Source organism: Lethenteron reissneri, chromosome 67 (assembly GCF_015708825.2).
Source record: "Lethenteron reissneri isolate LAM-NWPU_2019-01 chromosome 67, ASM1570882v1, whole genome shotgun sequence".
In the NCBI taxonomy this organism is placed as follows: domain Eukaryota; kingdom Metazoa; phylum Chordata; class Hyperoartia; order Petromyzontiformes; family Petromyzontidae; genus Lethenteron; species Lethenteron reissneri.
Genome location: NC_083845.1, coordinates 4,249,020 through 4,272,080, shown reverse-complemented (window position 1 = coordinate 4,272,080; position 23,061 = coordinate 4,249,020). Strand labels below are relative to the sequence as shown.

At 50.0% G+C, this 23,061-nt stretch overlaps 1 protein-coding gene across 1 annotated transcript; it reads right to left on the bottom strand.

The window, feature by feature from the left end:
- On the bottom strand, positions 1-20,728 carry LOC133360067 (bile salt-activated lipase-like). The gene is made up of 11 exons (XM_061578656.1): positions 20,606-20,728; positions 19,901-20,048; positions 18,374-18,493; positions 17,153-17,350; positions 15,995-16,125; positions 13,473-13,580; positions 12,632-12,749; positions 12,066-12,249; positions 7,899-8,099; positions 6,273-6,473; positions 1-614 (listed from the first exon to the last, which is right to left on the bottom strand). The coding sequence occupies exons 1-11, from the start codon at positions 20,669-20,671 to the stop codon at positions 386-388; spliced, it is 1,704 nt and encodes a 567-aa protein (XP_061434640.1). The 5' UTR covers positions 20,672-20,728; the 3' UTR covers positions 1-385.
- Between the last annotated feature and the right edge of the window lie 2,333 nt (positions 20,729-23,061).

The following is a 23,061-nucleotide window of genomic DNA, read 5'->3' as shown; positions in this document are numbered from 1 at the left end:
TGGCCTTACACGAGTTTATTGTATTCCTCATGTGCACGCTCACCACACACCATCGACTCAACACTACGTTCCATGATCCTGTTTTCTTCCTATTGTCTTGGTGTCCCCCGTGTGTGTGTGTTCCTTGTGTGTGTCCCGTGTGTGTGTCCCTTGCGTGTGTCCCGTGTGTGCTTACCGTGTGTGTGTGTGCCGTGTGAGTGTCCCGTGTGTCCCGTGTGAGTGTACCGTGTGAGTGTGCTTACCGTGTGTTCCTTGTGTGTCCTGTGTGTGTGTGTACCATGTGTGTGTACCGTGTGTGTGTGGCCCGTGTGAGCGTGTCCCTCGTGTGTGTTCCGCGTGCACGCACGCGCGCGTGTCCGCGGACGCGGCCAGCACGAGCGGAAGATCATGCTTCCATGGATGTGCGAGGCTCGGTCGCAGGTTGAGACGGGCCCTCGGTGCCCAGATGGTGGTATCTCGAGTTGACGTCAATCCAGAAGTCCATGTAGTCGCGGCGCAGGTGCTGCTTGATGGAGCTGTAGTCTATGTTGCTGGTGATGTCCAGGTACTGCTCTGTGCTCGCGTCGTAGACCGGCCAGTGTGTGGGCACCGCCATGCCCCCATAATTCGGGTCCCTGCAAACGCGCAAGAAGAAATAATTGGTGAGGGCCCCGGATGGCGCCGCCATCGCTACTCGGAGGTGCGGGGCAAACACAGAAGTCGTCGTCGGCGGCAGCGGCAGCCACGTGGTGGTGAATGGTCGCCGTTACCAACAATTGCCCAAACCTCTGCGGTCCTTTACATATGGCGGTGTCATCGGCCGATTGTTGAGTGTTTACGCGCAACAGGAACAGCAGCGTAGCCACCATCACAACAGCCCGGCTATAAACCCATCATCACTTGGCGCCGTGGACCATCACCTACCACACATTCCATGGCAGCAGTAGATGCGCATGATACCTTGACGCATGAATGGAAAATTAAAAACTCTCCGGTAGCGGTGCGGCGATTGTGGTCATCCAGAACAGACGCAGTGCAAGGTCTAACGAGACATCGCAGCGATACAACTCTGCTGGATTCTGGAGCTGCGGGTATCTGCGCTTGACTACCGGAATGTGACAATTGTCGTCGTTGGCTCTGCATCTACATCAGCAGCAATACGGAAGAAGAAGAGGCGCATAGATACCCATAGATCCAGACTCATAGAGACGCACAGAGACTCATAGATACCCATAGAGATCCAGACTTATAGAAACGCACAGAGACTCATAGATACCCACAGAGATCCAGACTAATATAGATGCACAGAGACTCGTAGATACCCATAGAGATCCAGATTAATAAAGAACCACAGAGACTCAGATACCTGTAGAGATCCAGACTAATAAAGACACACAGAGACTCATAGATACCCATAGAGATCCAGACTAATAGAGACACACAGACACTCAGACACTCATAGAGATCAAGACTGATAGAGACTCACAGAGACTCATAGATACCCATAGAGATCCAGACTAATTGAGACGCACAGAGACTCATATATACCCACAGAGATCCAGACAAATAGAGACGCACAGAGACTCATAGATACCCACAGAGATCCAGACTAATGGAGATGCACAGAGACTCATAGATACCCATAGAGATCCAGACTAATAGAGACTCATAGATACCCACAGAGATCCAGGCTAATAGAGACTCACATAAACTCATCGATACTCATAGAGATCCAGACTATTAGAGCCACACAGAGACTCAGAGACCCCATATAAATCCAAAGACTCATCGAGACCCATGGAAACGCATAGACTCAGAGACACCACAGCGATACAACCGCTCCGCTGTCTCCTGACGCAGTTATCTGGGCTTGGCCACTTGAATGTGACAATTGTAGTCGTCGGCTCTGCATCTACATCAGCAGCAGCCATCACGTTAAAGATCCCGCAGCATCATCCTGGGCCATTGTGTGCCGGCCGGAGAGAAGGTTCAACTTTGCCAAAATTTGAAAAATCTACACTAGCGAATCGATCGATCGGGTCGGGGAGGGGGTCGAACTTGCACATAGCAACGTCGCGCTCTGCTCTACAGCCCAACAGCGATGCTCGGCACAGCGCTCTTCATACTTAATTATAATAATGGTAAATCATCTTACCTATAAAAGGCATTTTTTGTCTGTGTGTCTGTCTGTCCGTCTGTCTGCCTGTCTACTTCTCTATCTGTTTGTGTTCGCACACCTGTGAAGGATTTGGCTCTCAAACGGTATGTAAAAAAAAAAGGTATCATGCCGTAAGCCCCGCGGTGGACAAGCGCTATTCCTTTTTCACATCCCTCAACTTTTAATTAGTTAAATTATCTATTTAGTGATATTTATATTTATTTACTTATTTACTTTCGCCGCTCGATGATACGAACTCACCTGCCTTCGGTGGGGGGGACAGCCCCTACCAAGTGACACGCGTTCAGTGGGGGGAAGGGGGAAAATGTATTTCGCGTTAAAAATGCAACAAAAACACACAACGCTGAGGTTAGCGCTTCACAGTGTGATGTCCCCCCCCCCCCCACCTCGATGCATGCAGTTACTACTATAGAGTCTGTAGATATTAACATTATAGCGCTTACATAGTATTATTGTAGCACGGGCAAGTGGTGGTGGGGGATAGCGGCCCAGCCCCCAGCCTGCCAAGGTGCCACCTCAGCCGGCTGGGCAAGCTAGGCGAGGCAGGGGGCTCTGCACGGGACTAGGCCTCACCACGCCACTCTGTCAGGTGAGTACTTTGTGCTATAGAGTCAGCATGTACTACTATAGTGATAGCTGGTACCACCACAGTCAGTATGCACTGCTGTAATCATAGCAGGTACCACCATACTATGCACTCCTGTAGTGAAAGCAGGTTCCACCACAAAATACACTGCTGTAATCATAGCAGGAGCCACCACAGTCAGTATGCACTGCTGTTATCATAGCAGGTACCAACACAGTCAGTATGCACTGCTGTAATCATAGCAGGTAACCACAGTAAATATGCACTGTTGTAATCATAGCAGGTACCACAGTCAGTATGCACTGCTGTAAGCATAGCAGGGAACACCACAGCCAGTACGCACTGCTAAAATCATAGCAGGTACCACCACAGTCAGTGTGCACTGCTGTTATCATAGCAGGTACCACCATAGCCAGTATCCACTGCTCTGATCATAGCAGGGACCACCACAATCAGTATGCACTGCTGTAGTCATAACAGGATACCATCCCTTACACTGCCATAGTCAGTTACCACTGCTGTAGTCATTGCAGGATACCACCACAGCAGTATGCACTGCTATAGTGATAGCAGGTACCACCACAGTCGGTATGCCCTGCTGTAGTGAAAGCAGGTTCCACCACAGAATGCACTGCTGAAATAATAGCAGGTACCACCAAAGTATGCACTTCTGTAATCATAGCAGGTGCCACCACAGTCAGTGTGCACTGCTGTAGTGATAGCAGGTACCACCACAGTCGGTATGTACTGCTGTAGTGAAAGCAGGTACCAGTCAGTCGGGATGCACTGCTGTAGTGATAACAGGTACCACCACATTCGGAATGCACTGCTGTAGTCATAACAGGAACCACTACAGTTGGTGTGCACTACTGTAGTTAATGCAGGTACCACCATAGTATGCACTGCTGTAGTGGTAGCAGGTAGCACCACAGTCGGATTGCATTGCTGTAGTGATAGCAGAAACCACCACAGTTGGTGTGCACTGCTGTAGTTAAAGCAGGTGCCGCCACAGTATGCACTGCTGTAGTGATAGCTGAAACCACCACAGTCAGTATGCACTGCTGTAATCATAGCAGGTACAACCACAGCCAGTATGTACTCCTGTACTGAAAGCAGGTACCACCAACACAGTCGGTATGAGACCTTGTGTTTCGATAACAAGACAACACCATCAAACGATTTCCTGAGACAAGCAGAGCATATGATGCCCTACAATACCCCATTATACTGTGCAAAGTCCAAGATGGGTACCATGTCCAGATTCCTCAAATTATGAAAACTACACGACAAAGACATCCTCACAAAACTGTCTCCTCTAAAGACGTATATTCCTTCATGATCATGGACAGAGAAGGAGGAAACCACATATTATGGTGCGTCAACCTCTTAAACTAAGTATGTTGTCGATAAGTATGCCAAAATTGAGAGTTTGCACCTTCTTTACATTCAACGTAATCAAAAACGCCTATGTATAGAACTGTATGCTCATCTCACAGTTCATTATCAATGCTGACATACATGCAAACGCTCAGAATGTGGGCTGATTAGTCATTTTGCCTTAATCTTTCACAGGTGGACCAAGATACATGCATGAGAAGACTCAGTATGCCATGACGTACATCAGGCAATATGGCAGGCCCCACCTCTTTATCACCTGCACTTGCAATCCTAAATGGAAGGAGATCCAGGTTGAGCTTTATCCAAACCAAAAGGCAACAGACAGACATGACACCATTGCAAGAGTCTTCAAACTCAAAGTTGATGAACTAATGAGGCTTATTAGGACTAAGGAAGGCAGTGTCTTTGGAAAGACAACATGTAACTTGCACACCAATGAGTGCCAAAAACGTGCTCTTCCTCATCCTCATATTTTTCTATGGATGACAGAAACAATTCATGCAAATGACATTGACTCAATCATCTGTGCTGAGCTACCTGACCCCCATCAAGACCCTGCCCTATTTGATGTGGTCTGCAATTAAATGGTCCATGGCCCATGTGGGCAGCTCAATCCAAATTCGCCATGTATGCAAGACCGCAGGTGTACCAAGAAGTATCCATGCAACTTCTTGAAAAACACTCAGTCAGGCCATCATGGCTATCCTCTATATCGTCGCAGAAATACTGAGCATGGTGGATTTCAAACAACACTCAGACCTGCCACTAACTCTCAAATGAAGGTTGACAACCAGTGGATCGTTCCCTACTGCCTTCTTGTGTGCAATATCTTCGAGGCCCACTTTATTGTTCAATTCTGCAATTCGGTGCAAGCCATCAAATATGTTTGCAAATACATCAACAATGGCTCTGACATGCCTATCTTTGCCTTACAAAAAGAGGGGCAAAGTGTGGATGAGGTTACGTCTTCTTGTCCAAGGAAGATACATCAGCAGCAATAAGGCCATTTCGATCATTCTTGGCTCCCCCATCCATGATCGTTCCCCCACAGTCGTCCATTTGCAGTTCAACTTGAAAATGGTCAACGCATCTACTTCACCAAAAGAAATGACCAACAACAGGCTCTGGCTCCACAATATACCACCCTGATGGCGTTCTTTGTTTTGTGCCAAAGTTACCCATTTGCTGCCAACCTGCTATAAAAGTTACGTGTGTGTGTAAGACGATGTTTGTGTGTGTAAGTCCATGTGTGTGTTTGTTAGTCAATATGTGTGTGTGTGTAAGTCCATAGATGTGTGTGTGTGTAGGTCGATGTATGTGTGTGTGTGAGTCGATGTGTGTGTGTGTGGCTTGATGTGTTTGTGTGTGTGTGGGTCGATGTCTGTGTGTGTGTAAGTCGATGTGTGTGTGTGTAAGTCCATGTGTGTGTTTGTTAGTCAATATGTGTGTGTGTGTAAGTCCATATATGTGTGCGTGTAGGTCGATGGATGTGTTAGTCTATGTATGTGTGTGTGTGAGTCGATGTGTGTGTGTGTCGATGTCTGTGTGTGTGTAAGTCGATGTGTGTGTGTGTCTTTTTTGACAGGGCAACGCCGGGTACTTCCCACTAGTAATTTATATTTATACAGCGGAGCATTCCGCCCGTAGATCCCAATGCGCCACCTTGTGTGGAAAGGAGAAAATAGACAGAACCGACAGGGTACACGGCCAGAACGAGACGGGAGGTAAAGGCCGGCTTACTCACTCACTCAACCCACTCACTCACTCAACCCACTCACCCACTTATTCACCCACCCACTCACTAACCCACTAACTCACTAACCCACTAACTCACTCACCCACTCACCCAGTCACTCACCCCCATCATCGTGTTCCCCCAACTCCATCACCACCACCCCATCACCATGTCACCACCCTCCCCTTCACCCTGCACCCTCCCCTCGCCACATGGGGGGGGTGGGTACGCGGTCCCCCCTACCTGTCCGTGGTGCGTGTGTGCAGAGTTTGCATTGCCTGCATGTTTCTGCATATGTGTGTATGTATGTTGAACTTCTTTTGCACCGTATGCATCCAACCGTGCTAATCGGAGGTGCTGTTCCGTGCCACCCCTTGCCATGCCGCTGCCGTTACCCGGTCTTGGCGAAGTTGCTCCAGTAGGCGATGAAGGCAGCGGAGACGTCGCGATCCTTCGGCCGGTAGCCCAGCGGCGTCTGGAAGGGCTTCCCGAACACGTACTGCAGGTCGTCCGCGTGGTCGGCGCCCATCCAGTCGGGGTAGACGAAGGGCATGCGGCTCGGGTGGGACAGCTGGTACGAGTATGTGCGGGCACCACTGCGCACAAAGCAAAAGACAAAGTGGGGGGGAGCGAAGGGGGGCGCGCCCGTGTTGAAGCATCGAGACGGGACAGGCTCAAATACATAGCTGTCAACCCATGCGGCTTACCCAGTGGCGGGCCGTGTATTTTACACCTAGGCCTTCAGTGCTATCCTCCTGCAATTAAACCGCCTTCGAATAACCTCACCATGACACTAAGGCTGTTGTCATTCGACGTAACCACCCCATATTCACAATGACAGGGACATTTATCGAGTGGAATAAAGTGATTTAACACGAGGCTCAACACCTATGAGAGTTACATTACACAAATTGCAGAGACATGAATACATGGTGACTGGAATCATCAAGGATGTACCACTATTACGCAGTATGACAGGATGCTGCATCACAAATAGACAACGCATAGCCCAAATAAATGTCATTACCAAAGAAACAAGAACAAACTCACAACAACAAGTCACATTTACTCCTACGACTACCAAGCAAGCAAAAATGCCGTAAAACACAAATAACACAATCAGGCTTCAAAATGGCTTCCCCACAGAAAATAAAAATAATTGTATTTTATTATGTAAATGTTTTATTATTTTATTATTTCCCTTCTACGCGACTTTACTGAAGAAACCAAGAAGATGAATCCCTGCAGTCACGAAAGCTTTAAATCCAAAAATAGAATCAAAATGTTCAATAACAATCATTAAATAAAAATTCAAAATGTATGCTTATCCATTCTCCCATGGAGAAGCAAAATGCTCCTTCATGGAATAAATGAAAGGCGACCTTCGTAAATTTAAATAATCAAATAGTTAATAATTAAAGTTAATCGAAATGAGTGTTGTTGTAACAATTATATTTACTTAAAGTTGCGCATTTTGATGTGATGTCACATTTCTCAAACCCTCCCTCCCCTCCTCGTCACGCATCGTCACAAATGTCTGACCCCCCTCCCCCCCTAGGTGCGTGACGTCATTTATGGACGGCCCCTTACATACTATGGTATTAATAACAATGGTAAATTATTGTATTTGTACCACCATTGGAACCTCATTTGCCAGTAGCAAAATATGATCATTGTTTTTTTATACCTTTTTATCTGGCAACAAAACTGACAGCTTTTTTACAAGGAGGCATGTTTGCATTGACCATAATACCTGCGGTCGGAATGCAAACAAAAAAACACAACTCTAATAATGTATGCACCGTCCTTGAAATTGATTGGTCCACACCCGAAACAGCTTTTCTTAGAGCCTAGTTTCACATGGTGTTGGACCAGATGACGCCAAAAGGCGTGCAAGTGACCAGGCGTGCAGGTGACCACGCGTGCAGGTGACCACGCGTGCAGGTGACCATGCGTGCAGGTGACCAGGTAGTTTAGGGCGAGCGAGACGAGGGCGCTCTCCACGTCTCCGCGCTTCTCACGTGGCGCGCTGAGAGTGCATCCGCAGGAGTCTCTGGCAGGGCACGATGAAGAGGAAGTCGGTCTCGAGCTCCACGGCGGCACGCGCTGCCTCCTCCGAGTAGTCGGCCACCTGCTGGTCGTGCGAGTAGAGGTTCGACACCTCCAAGCCCACGTCACGGTGGCCCTTCGCGAAGCCCATGGCCAATTTGTAGATGTCCATCCTGGAGGTGGGAGGGGGGGGGGGTACGAGGGGGGGGGGGAGTAGTTGGGGTTGTTGGGGTTATTAGATCAGATGTCAGTGATTAGTTGAACTGTAAACGTTTTGGTTATGGGTAGAGCGCGCAAATATAAAAAGCCGCCACCACCCGACACAGCCAATCAGTGAGGTTTGTCACGTGAACCAAACGTGCTAATTAGTTACTTCTTCAGCACCACGGTGGCTATGAGATATTAACTACCTCGTCTGGTATGCAGGAGGCCCGTGGGTTCGATCCCAACCCTGACCACCTGTATATTTCGAAGTGGTCACGTGAATTTTTCTCCGGGTCCTCCTATTTTTCTCTCCACGCTTAGAATCAACATCAATAAATGTCCACACGATGATGATGAGCCACTTCGTTAAGCGATCATTTGTGGCCATGTCGCCTCTGAAAAAGAGCCATATGGCTCAGTGGGTCTGAAAATAGCAATAGTTCTTCTCCAGCACAGCTGATGTAGATGGTGATGTAATGATGATCATTGTTATTGTTACCCTACTTTTCCAAGGGAGCCTCAAGATTCTGCGAGAAGGGTCCTGCTGAGTCTTCGCAGTAGGGGGCGACTGTGCTACGTGTGCCCAAACCCTCAGCACCTGTCATCGAATGTGCAGGTGATTTTGCAGCATTTGGGATTAACATCATGCTAATTCCTCACATTAACATAGCCACGTCCGTGCCCTCGTCGTAGGAGGCCGCTCTCCTATCTTACAGTCACATGCTAATTTCTCATATTAACATCACTAGCCCTGGCCACTGCTTTATAACCCTTGGGCTACACCCATTTCAAACCTTTTTAAAACAGTTTGCCTCAGCAGCAGACCACGCTTTCCCACCTGATGATGGACGCTTGTGTTGCACCCGAAACGTCGTGATTTATTATATTTTATACCTATGTAATGCGAGCGTAAATGGAGTTCCTGCTGGGCTCTGGCCCAATCACACAGCCCGGTCTGGGAGGCGTGTGGGAGGGACCGCCGTTCACCTCGGCTCCAATGGGAAGCGAGGTGAATTGGGGCGGAGCCAGCTGGGCAGTACGGGAAGGCCGGATCTGACGATCCGGAAGGGGAGGAGTCAGGGTCACGTGGGGGCAGAGGATATAAGTGGGAGCCCGGAAGAGATCGCGAGAGTTGGGGGAGTTAAGAGGCTGAGCCGCGTTGGGTGGTGAGAGGAGATCCGCGCCATCGGCCACGTGGCCGAAGGACCTTCAGCACGCCGTCGGCCAGCGGTGTGCGGAGTGCGGGAGTGGAGGAGCTAACGGAGGAGCGTGCACGGCACGCGAGAGGAGACGCTGGTCCCTTGTCAAGACCAGCGGGGTGTGAGGACGAGTGGAGGAGCGAGACGACGCTGGTCCGCAGAGGGGACCAGTGGGGTGCGGAGAAAGAACCTAAATAAAAGACCAACGGAGACCACCAGTGCCAACGGAGTCTTTTATTACACCTACGTGACTTTACCGAAATAACCAACGATTAAGCATTTGGGATGTTTTGGCCCAATACGCTTGACACTGGGCCTGTGGGGTTTTAGCCCTGGGCAGGGAAACCGGAGAACCCAGGAGGCTACCCATGCAGGACAGGGGGAGAGATAGCACAAACTCCATTCTGCTCTCGTACAAACACCAAGATCCCCCGTGTAGCCTTAACAGACTGTTGGGGCGAGTGCTGTTAGCGAAGCAGCGCCTATGAGAGGGTGGGTGGCCAGCACCACGCCCGGCCGCTTTCGTCTCCCCAGTACTCATTTGAGGCTGAGTCGACCTAGGGGAGGCCCAGGACTGGTTGACATAATCGTCACCGGTGTTGGTGGCCGTGAGCGGGAATCGAACTCGAGTCGCTGGATTTGTAGCACAGCGCGGCACTAACCGCTGCACCACCGCTCCCCCCACACTCACACACGACCTCACACTGCGGGACATGGGGACAACAGATTAACTCTACACGTTCACACGTTCCCTCAAATTCGCACTCACGCTTACAGACACACACACTAACATTCACACATTCACTCACATTCACACACTCACGCTACTCTCCAACAAAGACGGAGGGCAGAGGAGAAACGCTCACAGCAACTAGCAGAGTGCCAGGTGGCTAAAATGCAGCATATTGGCACCTCCAATTAACACGTACGATGAAACAGAGGTTTAACATACATACACACATAGGGGTTACAGCTGGTGCATCTGCCAGTCGTCTCAGAAATCCGTTTTCTGGATTGAAAACTTAATTCTTTAGAATTGCTTTTTGTGATTAGTTTGTTGTCCTTCCCCCGCACCACTGATTAGCACGGTTGGCTACGTACGGTGTGAAAGAAGTTAAATATACGTAAATTCATACGTACATTTACGGCACCTGGGCTCTGTCACGTGACTCTCCCGCACCTAGCCTGGCACAGCAGTCAACCCACGGCAACTGGGCTCTGTCACGTGAACCTTCTGCACCTAACCTGGCACAGCAGTCAACCCACGGCACCTGGGGTTTATCTCGTGACCATCCTGTCAGCGAGCGATCCTTCGACACTTTACGCGATGGCCTCAAAGCGCACCTGAGCCTGCTGGCACAAGCGGCTGTAATTCGAATAAAAGCGAACACTCACATGCAGCTATGATGAAATCGGATAAACATCGTAATAAAACCCGTTACTGTAGCTCCGTTAACGGCTGGTTTTAAGTTGAAATAAAAGCGGACATTTTCAAGAAGACGGTCCCGAGTTGACCGGGGCAGAGTCGATGTTTTTGTCGGACAGAATCGATTTTTTTGGGGGGCAGAATCGATGTATTGGATCACAATTATCGATCCAAAACACCTAACACGCACCCTTTTGACGTCACGACACAGATACGCCCACTTCCAAGTGCCCCCTTGGGTATCGCGTCACAGCGCCTTTGTGACGTCGTCACCACCACGTGGGGGAAGGGGGAAATGGCGGGTGCTGTTGTCTGTTCACTGGGAGCTGCGCACTTTTAAATCATCATATAGATTAACAAACTCGTTTCTTTTAAAACGGATTTTTTGTGTTTAGTTTATTGTCCTTCCCCCATACTTCCGATTAGCACAGTTGGCTATCTGCGGTGCGAATGAAGTTCAACTTACATACACATACCTATCAAGCCCTTAACAGTGCCTACCTTATTAAAGACCAATTCCAAACTTTATTTGTCACCCCTTGCCCTTATAATTCTCAACCATCATCCTACAAAGTCTCATCACAAGAAGAGAAACATAAACAGACTATCATAGTTTTTTGCAGTATTGAAATGGCTGTAGACAGTGGCGGCTCCTGCAAAATCTCTCAGGGGGGGCAAATGTCTGGATGATTGATAAGGATAAGGTCCACCCATGCAATGGATACATTAACAGCTTAAGCATGTAAAGGCAACTTCACTTCTTTAATATTAATGAAAAATAAAGTGACTCTTACAATACATATCCTTGTTTGTTTCTATACTCACTATTAATAGAATCCACTCAAGTTTCTTTTATTAAAGATTCCACTAGGTGGCGACAAATTATATTGTTGGATGAAACGTGCTTACGTATGATGACGTAAGCACGTTAGGGCGAGCCCTCCCGGAAGTCATAGAGAATGCATTAGAGCGCCCGCCGTTCGAAAAAAAACATCTTTGAATGTAAGTCTATGGGGCCACTCGGGGCGATTCTCAGCTGGAGTGAAATCCCCCAAAAAGAGGCGGTACTCCACAGAACGTGACATGACGCTGATTGGACTATATCCAGAGGCACAGTGACGGCTAGCGTGACTCTGTCGTTGAATGACATTAGTGGTGCGTCGCCCAATCGCCCTAATGAAGAAACCGCCCCTGGCTGTAGACCATGCGGACCTGAAAACTCAATTTCCCTGCACAAGAATATGGGGTAAACCATATATGTTTACACGGTATGCCTGCTTCTGTTCCTGCTGTTGTCGTCGTCAGCCCACCTGGTGGTCTTGTCCTTCGTGTTGACGGACGGCACGTCCGCGCCTGCGAAGAGGTGTCCGTCCATGTTGTTGACGCCCGCCATGTAGTCGATCTGCGCCGCGTTGCCCACGAGGAGGTGCGGCTCCTCGGGCAGGAAGTCGCCGTCCACCACGGGGCTCCACGCCAGAGAGTTCACCAAGGGACCTACGGTACCAGGTGACGGTCAGGGGGGAGGGGTGGCAGGTACAGTGCGGTGAGGGTGTGTGGTCCAGGGTGTGCGGTGAAGGGTGTGGAAAGGGGGTTCGGTGAGGGGTGAATGGTGAGGGGTTGTGCTGTGAGAGGGGTACAGGGAGGGACGCCCCTAATCTACCGTTGACTTCCTTACTAATTACGCTACTTAGAAGGGCCACTGCCCAAACGTCGTTGACTACGAATGTTTCCTGGGGAGGCCACACAGGAGCAGCGTTCCTGTGGCCCTTGCGGGAGGCCACACAAGCATTGTTAAGCCACACGGGCGTTATTATGCCCTAATGGGAGGCCAAACGGTTGCTGCTAGGCCACTCGGGTGCCGTGAAGCCCTCCTCACCCGTGGTGGAGGGCACGACGATTTTTATGGCGTGCACCACGTCCACGGGGTTGCTGATGCGCAGGCAGCCCATGAGGCGCGCCGAGTCGTCCGTCGGGCAGCCCACCACCTCGGCCACCTGGACAGAGACAACATCCCCCCCCCCCCCCCCGTGTAGCCTTTCACACAGCCGTGTACACTAGGGGCAAGTGCTGTGAGTGAGTATGGTCTGTTCTCCTATGGTGTTCCTGAAGAGCACCGCGTTATGGGGGAAAATCGCCTCACAATAAATGTATAATATAGGGGTAAAGCGCAGTCGGCAATAACGCGTGAGATGCGCAGTACACAGGCTGGACAAAGACCGAGGCGTGCGTGGATAGCATCTAGAAGCATCCAACAGCATCCCAATGCCTTGCGCGATGCTACGCCGAGGCAGCCATACTACCACTAATTCCCACTCGCGCTGCGACGTAGTTCCGTTTGCTCGATCGTGTCATACCCAATTCGCGTTATAAAAATGAGGCGCACCTATGGGTGATGGCCAGGACCAAGCCCAGGGCCGCCTTTGTCTCTTCCAGTGGCGATATTTACACACCGGTGTGATGTTTACACATGTTTACACATCGCACCAGTGCTGTGTGCGTGGCGCTGTGTGCGTGGTGCGTGTGTCTGTGTATGTGCTGCGCATGCATGGGTTGTGTGTGTGCTGCGTGCGTACTGTGTGTGTGGTGCTGTGTGCGTGGTGTGTGCGGTGTATGTTACGCGTGCGTGGTACATGTGCGTGGTGCGTGTGTGTGTGCGTGCGTGCACACGTGTGTGCGTGCGTGCATTGCGCTATGTGTGCGTAGGTACACGCGCATGCCTTGATGGCCCAGGATAGCGGGTCCCTCTGGATGGCCCAGGAAGCAAGGGCCGACCCGCTCTGACTGATGGCGCGATGGAAAATCCCATTGTTGACCGGGGACAGCATCTGTAACGACATCATCACCCCCCTTCGTGATCATCATAATCATCATTCCCCCTCGTCATCTTCGTCGTGAACCTAAGGGGCTTACTTTGGCCAACCTGTTGAGAAGCAAGCCACATTTTCATTTTTTTTTACAACGCGATTGCATGGAGCATCGTAAGGCGTTGACAGATTGCCAAGATCCACGCGGGAGTTGAGCGTCTGGTTAACCAACGAATGATCATTGGTGGCTTTTCAACCTTCCTCCTATCTCTGCTTTTGCCGATGAAGCACATTGGTCATCGGGACGTTAACGACTTGACTGTCTATGTGGCTGTGTTTGTGGGAGGGCTTTTTAATTTTTTATTGATTACACTGGTCACACTTTTTCTGGCATAAGGTATACCAACGGGTTTAATGTCATTTTGGGGTGCTGATTCCAAATCTGGCATCAGTTTTTGTCTATCACATCAGGTTTTTGAGATATCAAATATTGCATTTTCAATAAAAACTGCAGAAGAAAAATATTTAATAAATGTGGATATCTACATAAAATGATATTATAAACACACTATCCCAAAAATACAGCACCATATTTTAACACTAAAGCAGTCACTGACTCGCAACAACTTGCAATCATAAGTGACAGAGTTAATTTCGGGTAAAATCAATGAAAATGGGGTATGCCGATAGCATAAAAATGAGATGTGATAGAGCAAATCTGAGACCAGATTTGGAATCAGCACCCTGAAATTAGTCTAAAACAGCTGCAAAAGTCCAGGCCAGAAAACATGATTTTTTTTGTTTACCAGTGTTTGTGGTTTGAGCCAGCAGGACATGATTCGGCCAAAACCTCGCTCACTTTCCACCTAGTTTATATGTATCTCTATGAGTCTTTATGTATCTCTATGTATCTTTATCAGTCTCTATGTGTTTCTGTATCTTTATGAGTCTCTATGTATTTCGATTAGTCTATATTAAATCTTGACTTGAAGCTTTTGTGACAGCAGGCATTTATATTTTTTGGGTCTTATAGCGGGATATGACATCCTGCCTCAGCAGCTCTCCAGCTATATTTTTTTCACCTGATGACGATTGCATGTGTTGTGATCAAAACTTCGTGATATTTTTTTTCTATCTACTTGGCTTTACCGAAAGACCCCAAAAATAGGCTAAATTAGTTTATGTGTATCTCTGTGAGTATCTATGTATCTCTATTAGTCTATATTAGTCGCTATGCATATTTATGAGTCTCTATGTATTTATCGTCGGCTCTATGAGTATCTGTGTAACTCTATTAGTCTCTATGAGTCTCTATTAAGCAAACTCCTGCCCCCCCAAATATAGAAGTCACACTCCGCCTATGTAATAACGAATTGTCCTTGAAGTTGATTGGCCTGCACCTGAGCTACAGCCTCTGTCATGGCCTCGTCTCACCACCGGTGTTACAGCAGAGAAAAACGTCAAAAGTGAACGGTACAAGGACACTATGAAACCTCCTTTACCAGTGGCAAAATATAGTAATAGGTTTTTACCCTTTCAACTGGTACAAAAAACTGACACCTTTATACAAGGCATCATTGTTTGCAATAACCACAACACAAGCAGTCAAAATGCAAACAAAAATAAACAACTCTGATGATGATAATGATATGCACTGTCCTTGAAGTAATTATCATCATCAGAGTTGTTTCTTTTTGTTTGCATTTTGACTGCTTGTGTTGTGGTTATTGCAAACAATGATGCCTTGTAAAAAGGTGTCAGATTTTTGTACCAGTTGAAAGGGTAAAAAACTATTACTAGTACAAGGACAATGCAAACAAACACGCTTTGCTAATAACAATAACAATGTATGCATTGTCCTTGACGCTGATTGGCCTGCACCTACAGCCTCCGCTATGGCTTCTTTGTCTCAGCGGTGCTAAAACTCCTTAAATCCGAGCTACGAATGCTTTGGCGTTTGAATGGCCCTTGTGCTGTTCGCTTTCTCGTGTTATTTGCCTTGTGAGGCATCTTAACACCTGCTGGATTATTGCCAGAAAGGGCAAAGCGTGTTTTATTGTTTTGTTTAAATCATCATCACGAATGGTGACATCGGTCGGGGAAGCCTCCACACACACCGAGTCGTGGCGATATTTCTCACGAGGCTCCTGCCTCAACGTCGGTTTTTTTCATTTCTAAAGATGTTTTCAGCCAATGAATGACGAGTCGGTTATTATACACATGGGAGGACACCATCATCATGCCCCCCCCATCACCATACCCGCCCCCCATCACCACACCCCTGCCATCACCATGCCTCCCCATTAACATACCCCCCCCCCCATCACCACACCCCTGCCATCTCCATGCCTCCCCCATCACCACACCCCTGCCATCACCATGCCTCCTCCATCACCCCCCCACCATCACCATGCCCCCCCCCCCTTCTCCCGCACCTGCAGGGAGACACTGGCGCCCCCCGCTGACTCTCCAAAGATGGTGATGTTGTCGGGGTCTCCACCGAACGCGCGGATGTTCCTCTTCACCCACTTGATGGCGGCGTGCTGATCCCACAGTCCGTAGTTACCTGGGCGACACAAAGACAAAGACCCCATCCCCCGCGCCATCTAGCCTCGGGGATACCAGGACGAGTGATAGCAACGCAGTCCCCCCGTGCCCCTCCATGTCACCCATATCGCTGCCCCCCCCCCCCCCCCGCCATATCCTAGTCTTCCGCCGTCTCCTTCAGAGTGCAGCTGGGTGTGGTGCCTAGGAGATGTGTTGACTACCTCGCCTGGTATCCGGAAGGTCGTGGGTTCGATCCAGACCCTGACGCCTGCTGTATATTTGGAGTTTGTGTGTTCTTTCTCTCCCGCCGTGGTTGCGTGGATTTTTCTCTGGGGCCTCTGATTTTCCCCTCCACGTTTAGAATCAACGTGCATTTAGAGTATTTGTCTGCTATAAATTTCCACATGATGATGAACAACTTCGTTGTGCTATTATGGCTTTATATTATTGTGTGTATATTTGTTTCTATCCTTAAGCACAGACGCGATTATTCGTATGCCATATTTCAGCTTTTGAGCCCCTCTTTGCAGAATATCCATTCTCAAAGGGTTGAGAATATTTCGTTTTGCTATAAATTTCCACATCATGATGATAAACCACGTCGTTGGGCTATTATTTGTGAAAGCCAGATTGCTTAAGACAAAGATATATAGCTCAGCGGACCTTACCTGGTAAAATAAAAATAGTTTAGTTCATATCATTGCCTTTTAACTATTCCAAGAACAAGAATTTGAGTAGGTGACGAAGCCTTTGCCATTGCAGCACCAACGTTTTGGAACAACCTTGTTTCTACATCTTCCTTGCATTGAATTGACCTTGGTGTTTGGGTGTGCTACATCTCTTGCGAGGGACACTAGCTACAGCAACACCGCGGTTTACATTGGGGATGCGTTCCTCAAAGGTGCGATGACGAATTTTTAAGCGACGTAAATCAAAGAGAAAAAAATAGTTGAGTTTTTAGCTTGGTTTAGTGTCTCGTGTTCCCCACGTGTCTCCTCCCTCCCTCCTCCACCGTGTTGCTCCCACGTGCCCCCCCCCCCCCTCACCGGGCCCGTGCTCGTCGCCCGTGCTGAGGAAGCCCAAGGGCCCCAGACGGTAGTTGAAGGTCACCACAATGACCTTGCCGCGGTCCGCCAGCTCCTGGCCGTCGTAGAGGAAGTTGTCGAGTAAGCTGGCGCCTTCGCTCGAGCCGAAGATGAACGCGCCCCCGTAGATCCACACCATCACGGGCAGGTTCCTCGACACTAGGAGGAAGGGGGGGAGGGGAGGAGGGTTGGGGATTGGGGGGGGTGAGAGGGCCGATCGGTGTTCCTGTAGTGGGCACTCTCCCCATAAACACGCGTAGGCAGGTAAGCATTCTTGTCCGTTTATTCCACCTTCTCCATCACACACAGCGCCCTCCTTCGTCCACAACTCTCTCTTTATCCACAGCTCCCTCCTTCATCCACAGTTCCCTCCATCCACAGCGCTTTCCTATCTATCCACAGCTCTCTCTCTCTCTTCATCCACATCTCTCTCCTCTCTATCCACAGCTCTCTTCTCTCTATAAACAGTTCCCTCCATCCACAGCTCTCTCCTCTGGTCCCTCCTCCGACGTCACCTCTTATCCCCACAGTCCTCTATGAATTCTAAACTATAAAAACAAACTCTGTATTTTACCAGGTAAGGCCCACTGAGCTATATAGGTATTTTTCAGAAGCGACCTGGCCACAAATAATCGCTCAACAAAGTGGCTTGTCATCGTGTGGACACTTATAGCTTGAGCCAAAAACTCTACAAACGCGCGACGTTGATTCTAAATGTGGACAGAATAAACCGGAGAACCAGGAGAAAAATCCACGCGATCACGGGGAGAGAGAGAAACACGCAAACTCCCAATATACAGCCTCCTCGTGTACCTCCTCTATTGTACTCGACGCGCCGTTCAGGAATTCGTCGATTTATTTTGAACAGCGGCTGATTGTACCTTGCCCGCGTATTCTTTTGTTGCAATTAAAACAAAAGTAAAATAAAATAAAACTATTCCAGTCGCAGTGCGTTCGCACGTTCACTGTAAACATACCCCCCCCCCAACACTCACGGCATCACACCATTGCAGCACATTCACCCCGACTCAGCTGCCTTCCACGTGCGTGCCACTCTCCCTCTTTCCCACGTGCGTGCCACTTTCCAATTTTTTCCAGGTGCCTGCCACTTTCCCACTTACATGTGCGTGCCACTCTCCCGCTCCCACGTGCGTCTACACATCCTGCACACGCGGTCCTTACCTTTGATGCCGTGCGGCACCCAGACGTTGAGGTAGAGGCAGTCCTCAGACCCCCGCGTGTCCGTCTGGCTCATGGTGGTCTGCAGGCAGCGGTCACGGTAGTTGTAGGCCTTCAGGGTACCTGACACACACACACATGGACACACCACACGCGCAAGGTAGGAGGTCAGTGAGTCATGATTCAAGAGGTCACGGAGTTAAAAGTCGTGAGGTCAAAGCGTTAGCGCTCTGTCCGGGGATCAGCTGCGTCATTGAGAGGCGAGCGATGAAGGAGGTGACGGGTGAGGAGGTAAGGGGGTGAAGAGGTTAGGATGAAACATTCGGGCGGGCCCTGCCTACGCTCCATCCCGGATGTTACCAAACTCGATTAATGTGGCGAGGAGCTGACAGGATCCTTGAAAGATCTGGACACGATCCCATCATTGATGAGCTCCTCTGACAAGCGAGGCAACGTTGGAGCCCACATGTCCAGCCACCGCATGCCCAAGTGGCTTCTGTTTGGCCGGAGCGAGGGGGCTAAACGGGCGCGGCACGGGCTAGAGAAGAGATGGAGTGATGCGGTACGGGAGGACGTGGAGCTAAGTGGACTTGCCGATGACTGAAACCAGCGGTATCAAGATCGGCCTCTGTGGAGGAGGCTCGTGAAGGATGCTGCTGCTTCTACTGGCCAGTTGGAGGCAGTCGCCCTCCAGCAGTAACGGAGGACAGAGGAGGGACCCTCACAACAACGTGCAGAGCACCGGGTGGTGCATCGGCCAGTCATCTCAGTCAATCCGTGGCACCTGCCGGGTCTGTCCCGTGACCTGTCAGCAGCCCTCCACACTTCACGCGATAGCCTCAAAGTGCACCTAGCCTGGCACAAGCACCGCGGTGATGTCAACGGCCACTTCGTGGCGTCGTTGTCGTATGAGCGTGAGAGTCACCAGGAGGGTCGTGACGAGGTGAGAGGGGGCTTAGGAGGCTGAATCGTAACAAGGTGAGAGGGGGCTTAGGAGGCTGAATCGTGACGAGGTGAGAGGGTGTTTAGGAGGCTGATTCGTGACGAGGTGATGGTGCGAGCGAGCAGGAGGAGGAGGTGGTGTGTGGTCAGGGCGGGATTAAGATTTTGTAAGGCCCCTGGGCTACATGTACTGTGTGGCCACCCACCAGTAATATTTTCGAAAGGGAAACAAAGTTAAAGAAAAATAAAGTTTAATTTTTTAAAGGTTAACAACGAAATAAAATCCAGCATTCACAAACGAAATCACTTTTCACTTCATCTCTGGAGGCACTCCTGGGCGGCAGCCCCTAAAGCCCCCATGCCTTCATCCGGCCCTGTGTGTGGTGGTGTTGGTGGTGGTGTTTGTGTTGGTGATGGTGTTGGTGGTGGGGTTGGTGGTGTTGGTGGTGGTGGTGGTGTTGGTGGTGGTGTTTGTGTTGGTGATGGTGTTGGTGGTGGGGTTGGTGGTGGTGTTGGTGGTGGTGTTGGTGATGTTGGTGGTGTTCTGTGTATGTGTGTGTGTATGTGTGTGTGCGGGTGAAGTTTTACCGCCCCATCCCGGGTGAGGCTCGGGTTTGCTGAAGGGGCGCGGAGGAGCAGCGAAGGGGATTCCCTTGAAGACGTCGACAGAGGAGAGGAGGCCCGTGGAGACGCAACGTCCCTCCACGTTGCCCCACTCGGTCGTGACCACACCCAGCTGCAACAGAGACAAAGCGGGCAACCCCCCCCCCCCACGTCACACCGCGAAGCCTTTAACAAACTTGACGGGAGGCAGCTGTTCGCGATGGCGATTGTACGCGCGGCACTCACCTTTGTACACGTGCCCTCTGCGCTCGGGTGAAGGGTACGTGTATACAGGTGAGCGCACGTGTGGACAGGTGAGCGAACGTGTACATATGTGAGTGCTCAGGTGAGCGCACGTATGGACAGGTGAGCGAACGTGTACATATGTGGGTGCGCAGGTGAGCGCACGTGTGGACACGTGTGTACACAGGCGAATGCACGTGTATGCAGGTGAGCGCAAAAGTGATCGCACATGTAGACATGAATATACAGGTGAGTGCAAGTGAGCCCAGGTGAGTAGACATGTGAGGGCACGTGAGCATAGGTGAGTGCACAGGTGAGTGCACAGGTGAGTGCACAGGTGAGTGCACAGGTGAGTGCACGTGAGCGCAGGTGAGTGCACAGGTGAGGGCACAGGTGAGCGCAGGTGAGCGCACAGGTGGAGCACACGGGCGGAGTTCCGTCACGCACCGACGCAGCAGAGGCGCCCGCTGCGGTGGCGAGGACGAGAACGGCGAATCGCAGAGACCCCGCCATGGCTGCTCCTCCGTTGGCTTTGTGGCTCCCACCTCACCCACGCGCTTCTTATTGAACTCGCGGGGGGGGCGGAGGGGGGGCTCCCCCACCAAGTGATGGGGACGGTCCCAGGTGCGCCTCCCGAGGGGAGGGGTGGCCGGGTGGGTGGAGTGGTAGGGGGGGTGGGGGCTGTGTGTGTAGCGGTCAGTACACTGCGCTACGAACCCGGCGGAACCAGTTTGATTCCCGCTCACGGCCAACACCCAGTGACGATCATTTGAACCGGTCCTAGGCCTCCCCTAGGTAGACTCAGCCTAAAATGAGTACCTGGTGCGGTGTGGTGTAAACATTGCCACTGTGGAGACAAAGGCGGCCGGGCGTGGTGCTGGCCACCCACCCGCCCCTGTTGTGCCACAGTGCCGGCCTGCATAGGTGCCCCTACTCGCTAACAGCACCTTGCCCCAGCAGTCTATGAAGGCTACACGGGGGATCTTTGTCTTTGGTGTGTAAACATCGCCGCTGGGGAGACAAAGGCGGCCGGGCGTGGTGCTGGCCACCCACCCGCCCCTGTTGTGCCACAGTGCCGGCCTTCATAGGTGCCCCTACTCGCTAACAGCACCTTGCCCCAGCAGTCTATGAAGGCTACACGGGGGATCTTTGTATGCGCGTGGCTTGTATGGCACATTCCCATCGGTGAGCTCCTCCGGCCCCGCGAGGCTAAGTTGGCTGGGTCGTGTAGCCCACGTGCCCAGCCACCGTATGCCGACGCAGCTTGACGATTTATTTTGGTCGTTCACCAGCACTGGATCAAGCCGAGCCTGACTTTGCTGATCAGGCACTGATTGTTGAAATCACTCATTGGCCTGTAAACATTTGGCAGCTTACCAGCATTGATTCAATTGAGCCTGACTGCTGATGAGACACTGATTGTCCGGATCAGCCATTGCTTATAAACACGGTGAATGTTAACTACCTCGCTTGATATACAGGAGGTCGTGGGTTTGATCACGACCCTGACGCCTGCTGCAGAAATTGAGTCTGCGTGTCTCTTTCTTCTCCATGGAGAGATGTTAACTACCTCGCTTGGTATACAGGAGGTTGTGGGTTTGATCACGACCCTGACACCTGCTGTATATGTGGAGTCTGCGTGTTTCTCTCCCTTCTGTATGACGAAATGTTAACTACCTCGCCTGATATACAGGAGGTCGTGGGTTTGATCACGACCCTGACGCCTGCAGATGTCTCTCTCCCCGTGCTCACGCGAATTTGTATCCGGGTCCTCCGGTTTTTTTTACCTCCACATTTTGAATCGACGTGCGTTTAGAGTAGTTAGCTGCTATACATTTCCACATGAGCCGCTTTGTCTGGCTAGCATTCGTGATAGCCAGGTTGCTTCTGAAAAAGGGATATATATCTCATTGGAGATGATGAACTCTGTATCTCTTTTTCAGAAGCGACCTAGCCACAAATGATAGCTCAACGAAGTGGCTGATCACGTGGAAGTTTATAGCAGCCACATACCCTGAACGCGTGCTTTTAAATGTGAAGGGAAAACCCGGAGGACTCGGAGAAAATGTACGTGACCACGGCGAGAGAGACACGCAAATTCTAAATATACAGCAGGCGTCAGGGTCGAGATCGAACCCACGACCTCCTGTACACCAGGCGAGGCAGTTAACAGCTCCTGACCATCACGGCACCCCTAGATCAATAACGTCCAAGTACGCCATGACGTTTTGTGTTGAGCTAAAATAAAACATCCAAATGTACAGTATAACGTATTCACATTTTACTTTGTTGTATTATTTACATCATCATTTACGTGCAGTATTGTACAATTCTGGTCAGCGTAATGATGTTATTTACGTGTAGCGCAGAGCAGTCAATGCTATAACACATTTCCATTTTCTCCCGTATTGTTCATTCAGACTTGGGAACCTAACCGCCTGTTATCCATGTAAGCGTGGTATCAACATTCACAAAGTCTAATTTTGCGCAAACTTTCAAAAACCAAACCCTTGCCGAGGCCTTGCCGCGTAACAATTTTTTATGTTGAGGGACGGATTCTACGCAAAGGGGACGTTGTTTGACTATTTATATTATTTATAACACAGGCACACCTCCTATAGTGCTTAAGATGCGTTTTTGATAAACGGAGGGCGATAACCAAGCAGTGCTATAGGTCACTATAACGTGGCTCCTCCAATGGAGATGCATTACCAATAGCGCTGTATGAAACAGCGCTATTGGAGGTCACTATAACGTGGTTCCAATGGAGATGGGTTACCAATAGCGCTGTATGAAACAGCGCTATAGGAGGTCACTATAACATGGTTCCAATGGAGATGCGTTACCAACAACGCTGTATGAAACAGTGCTATTGGAGGTCACTATAACATGGTTCCAAAGGA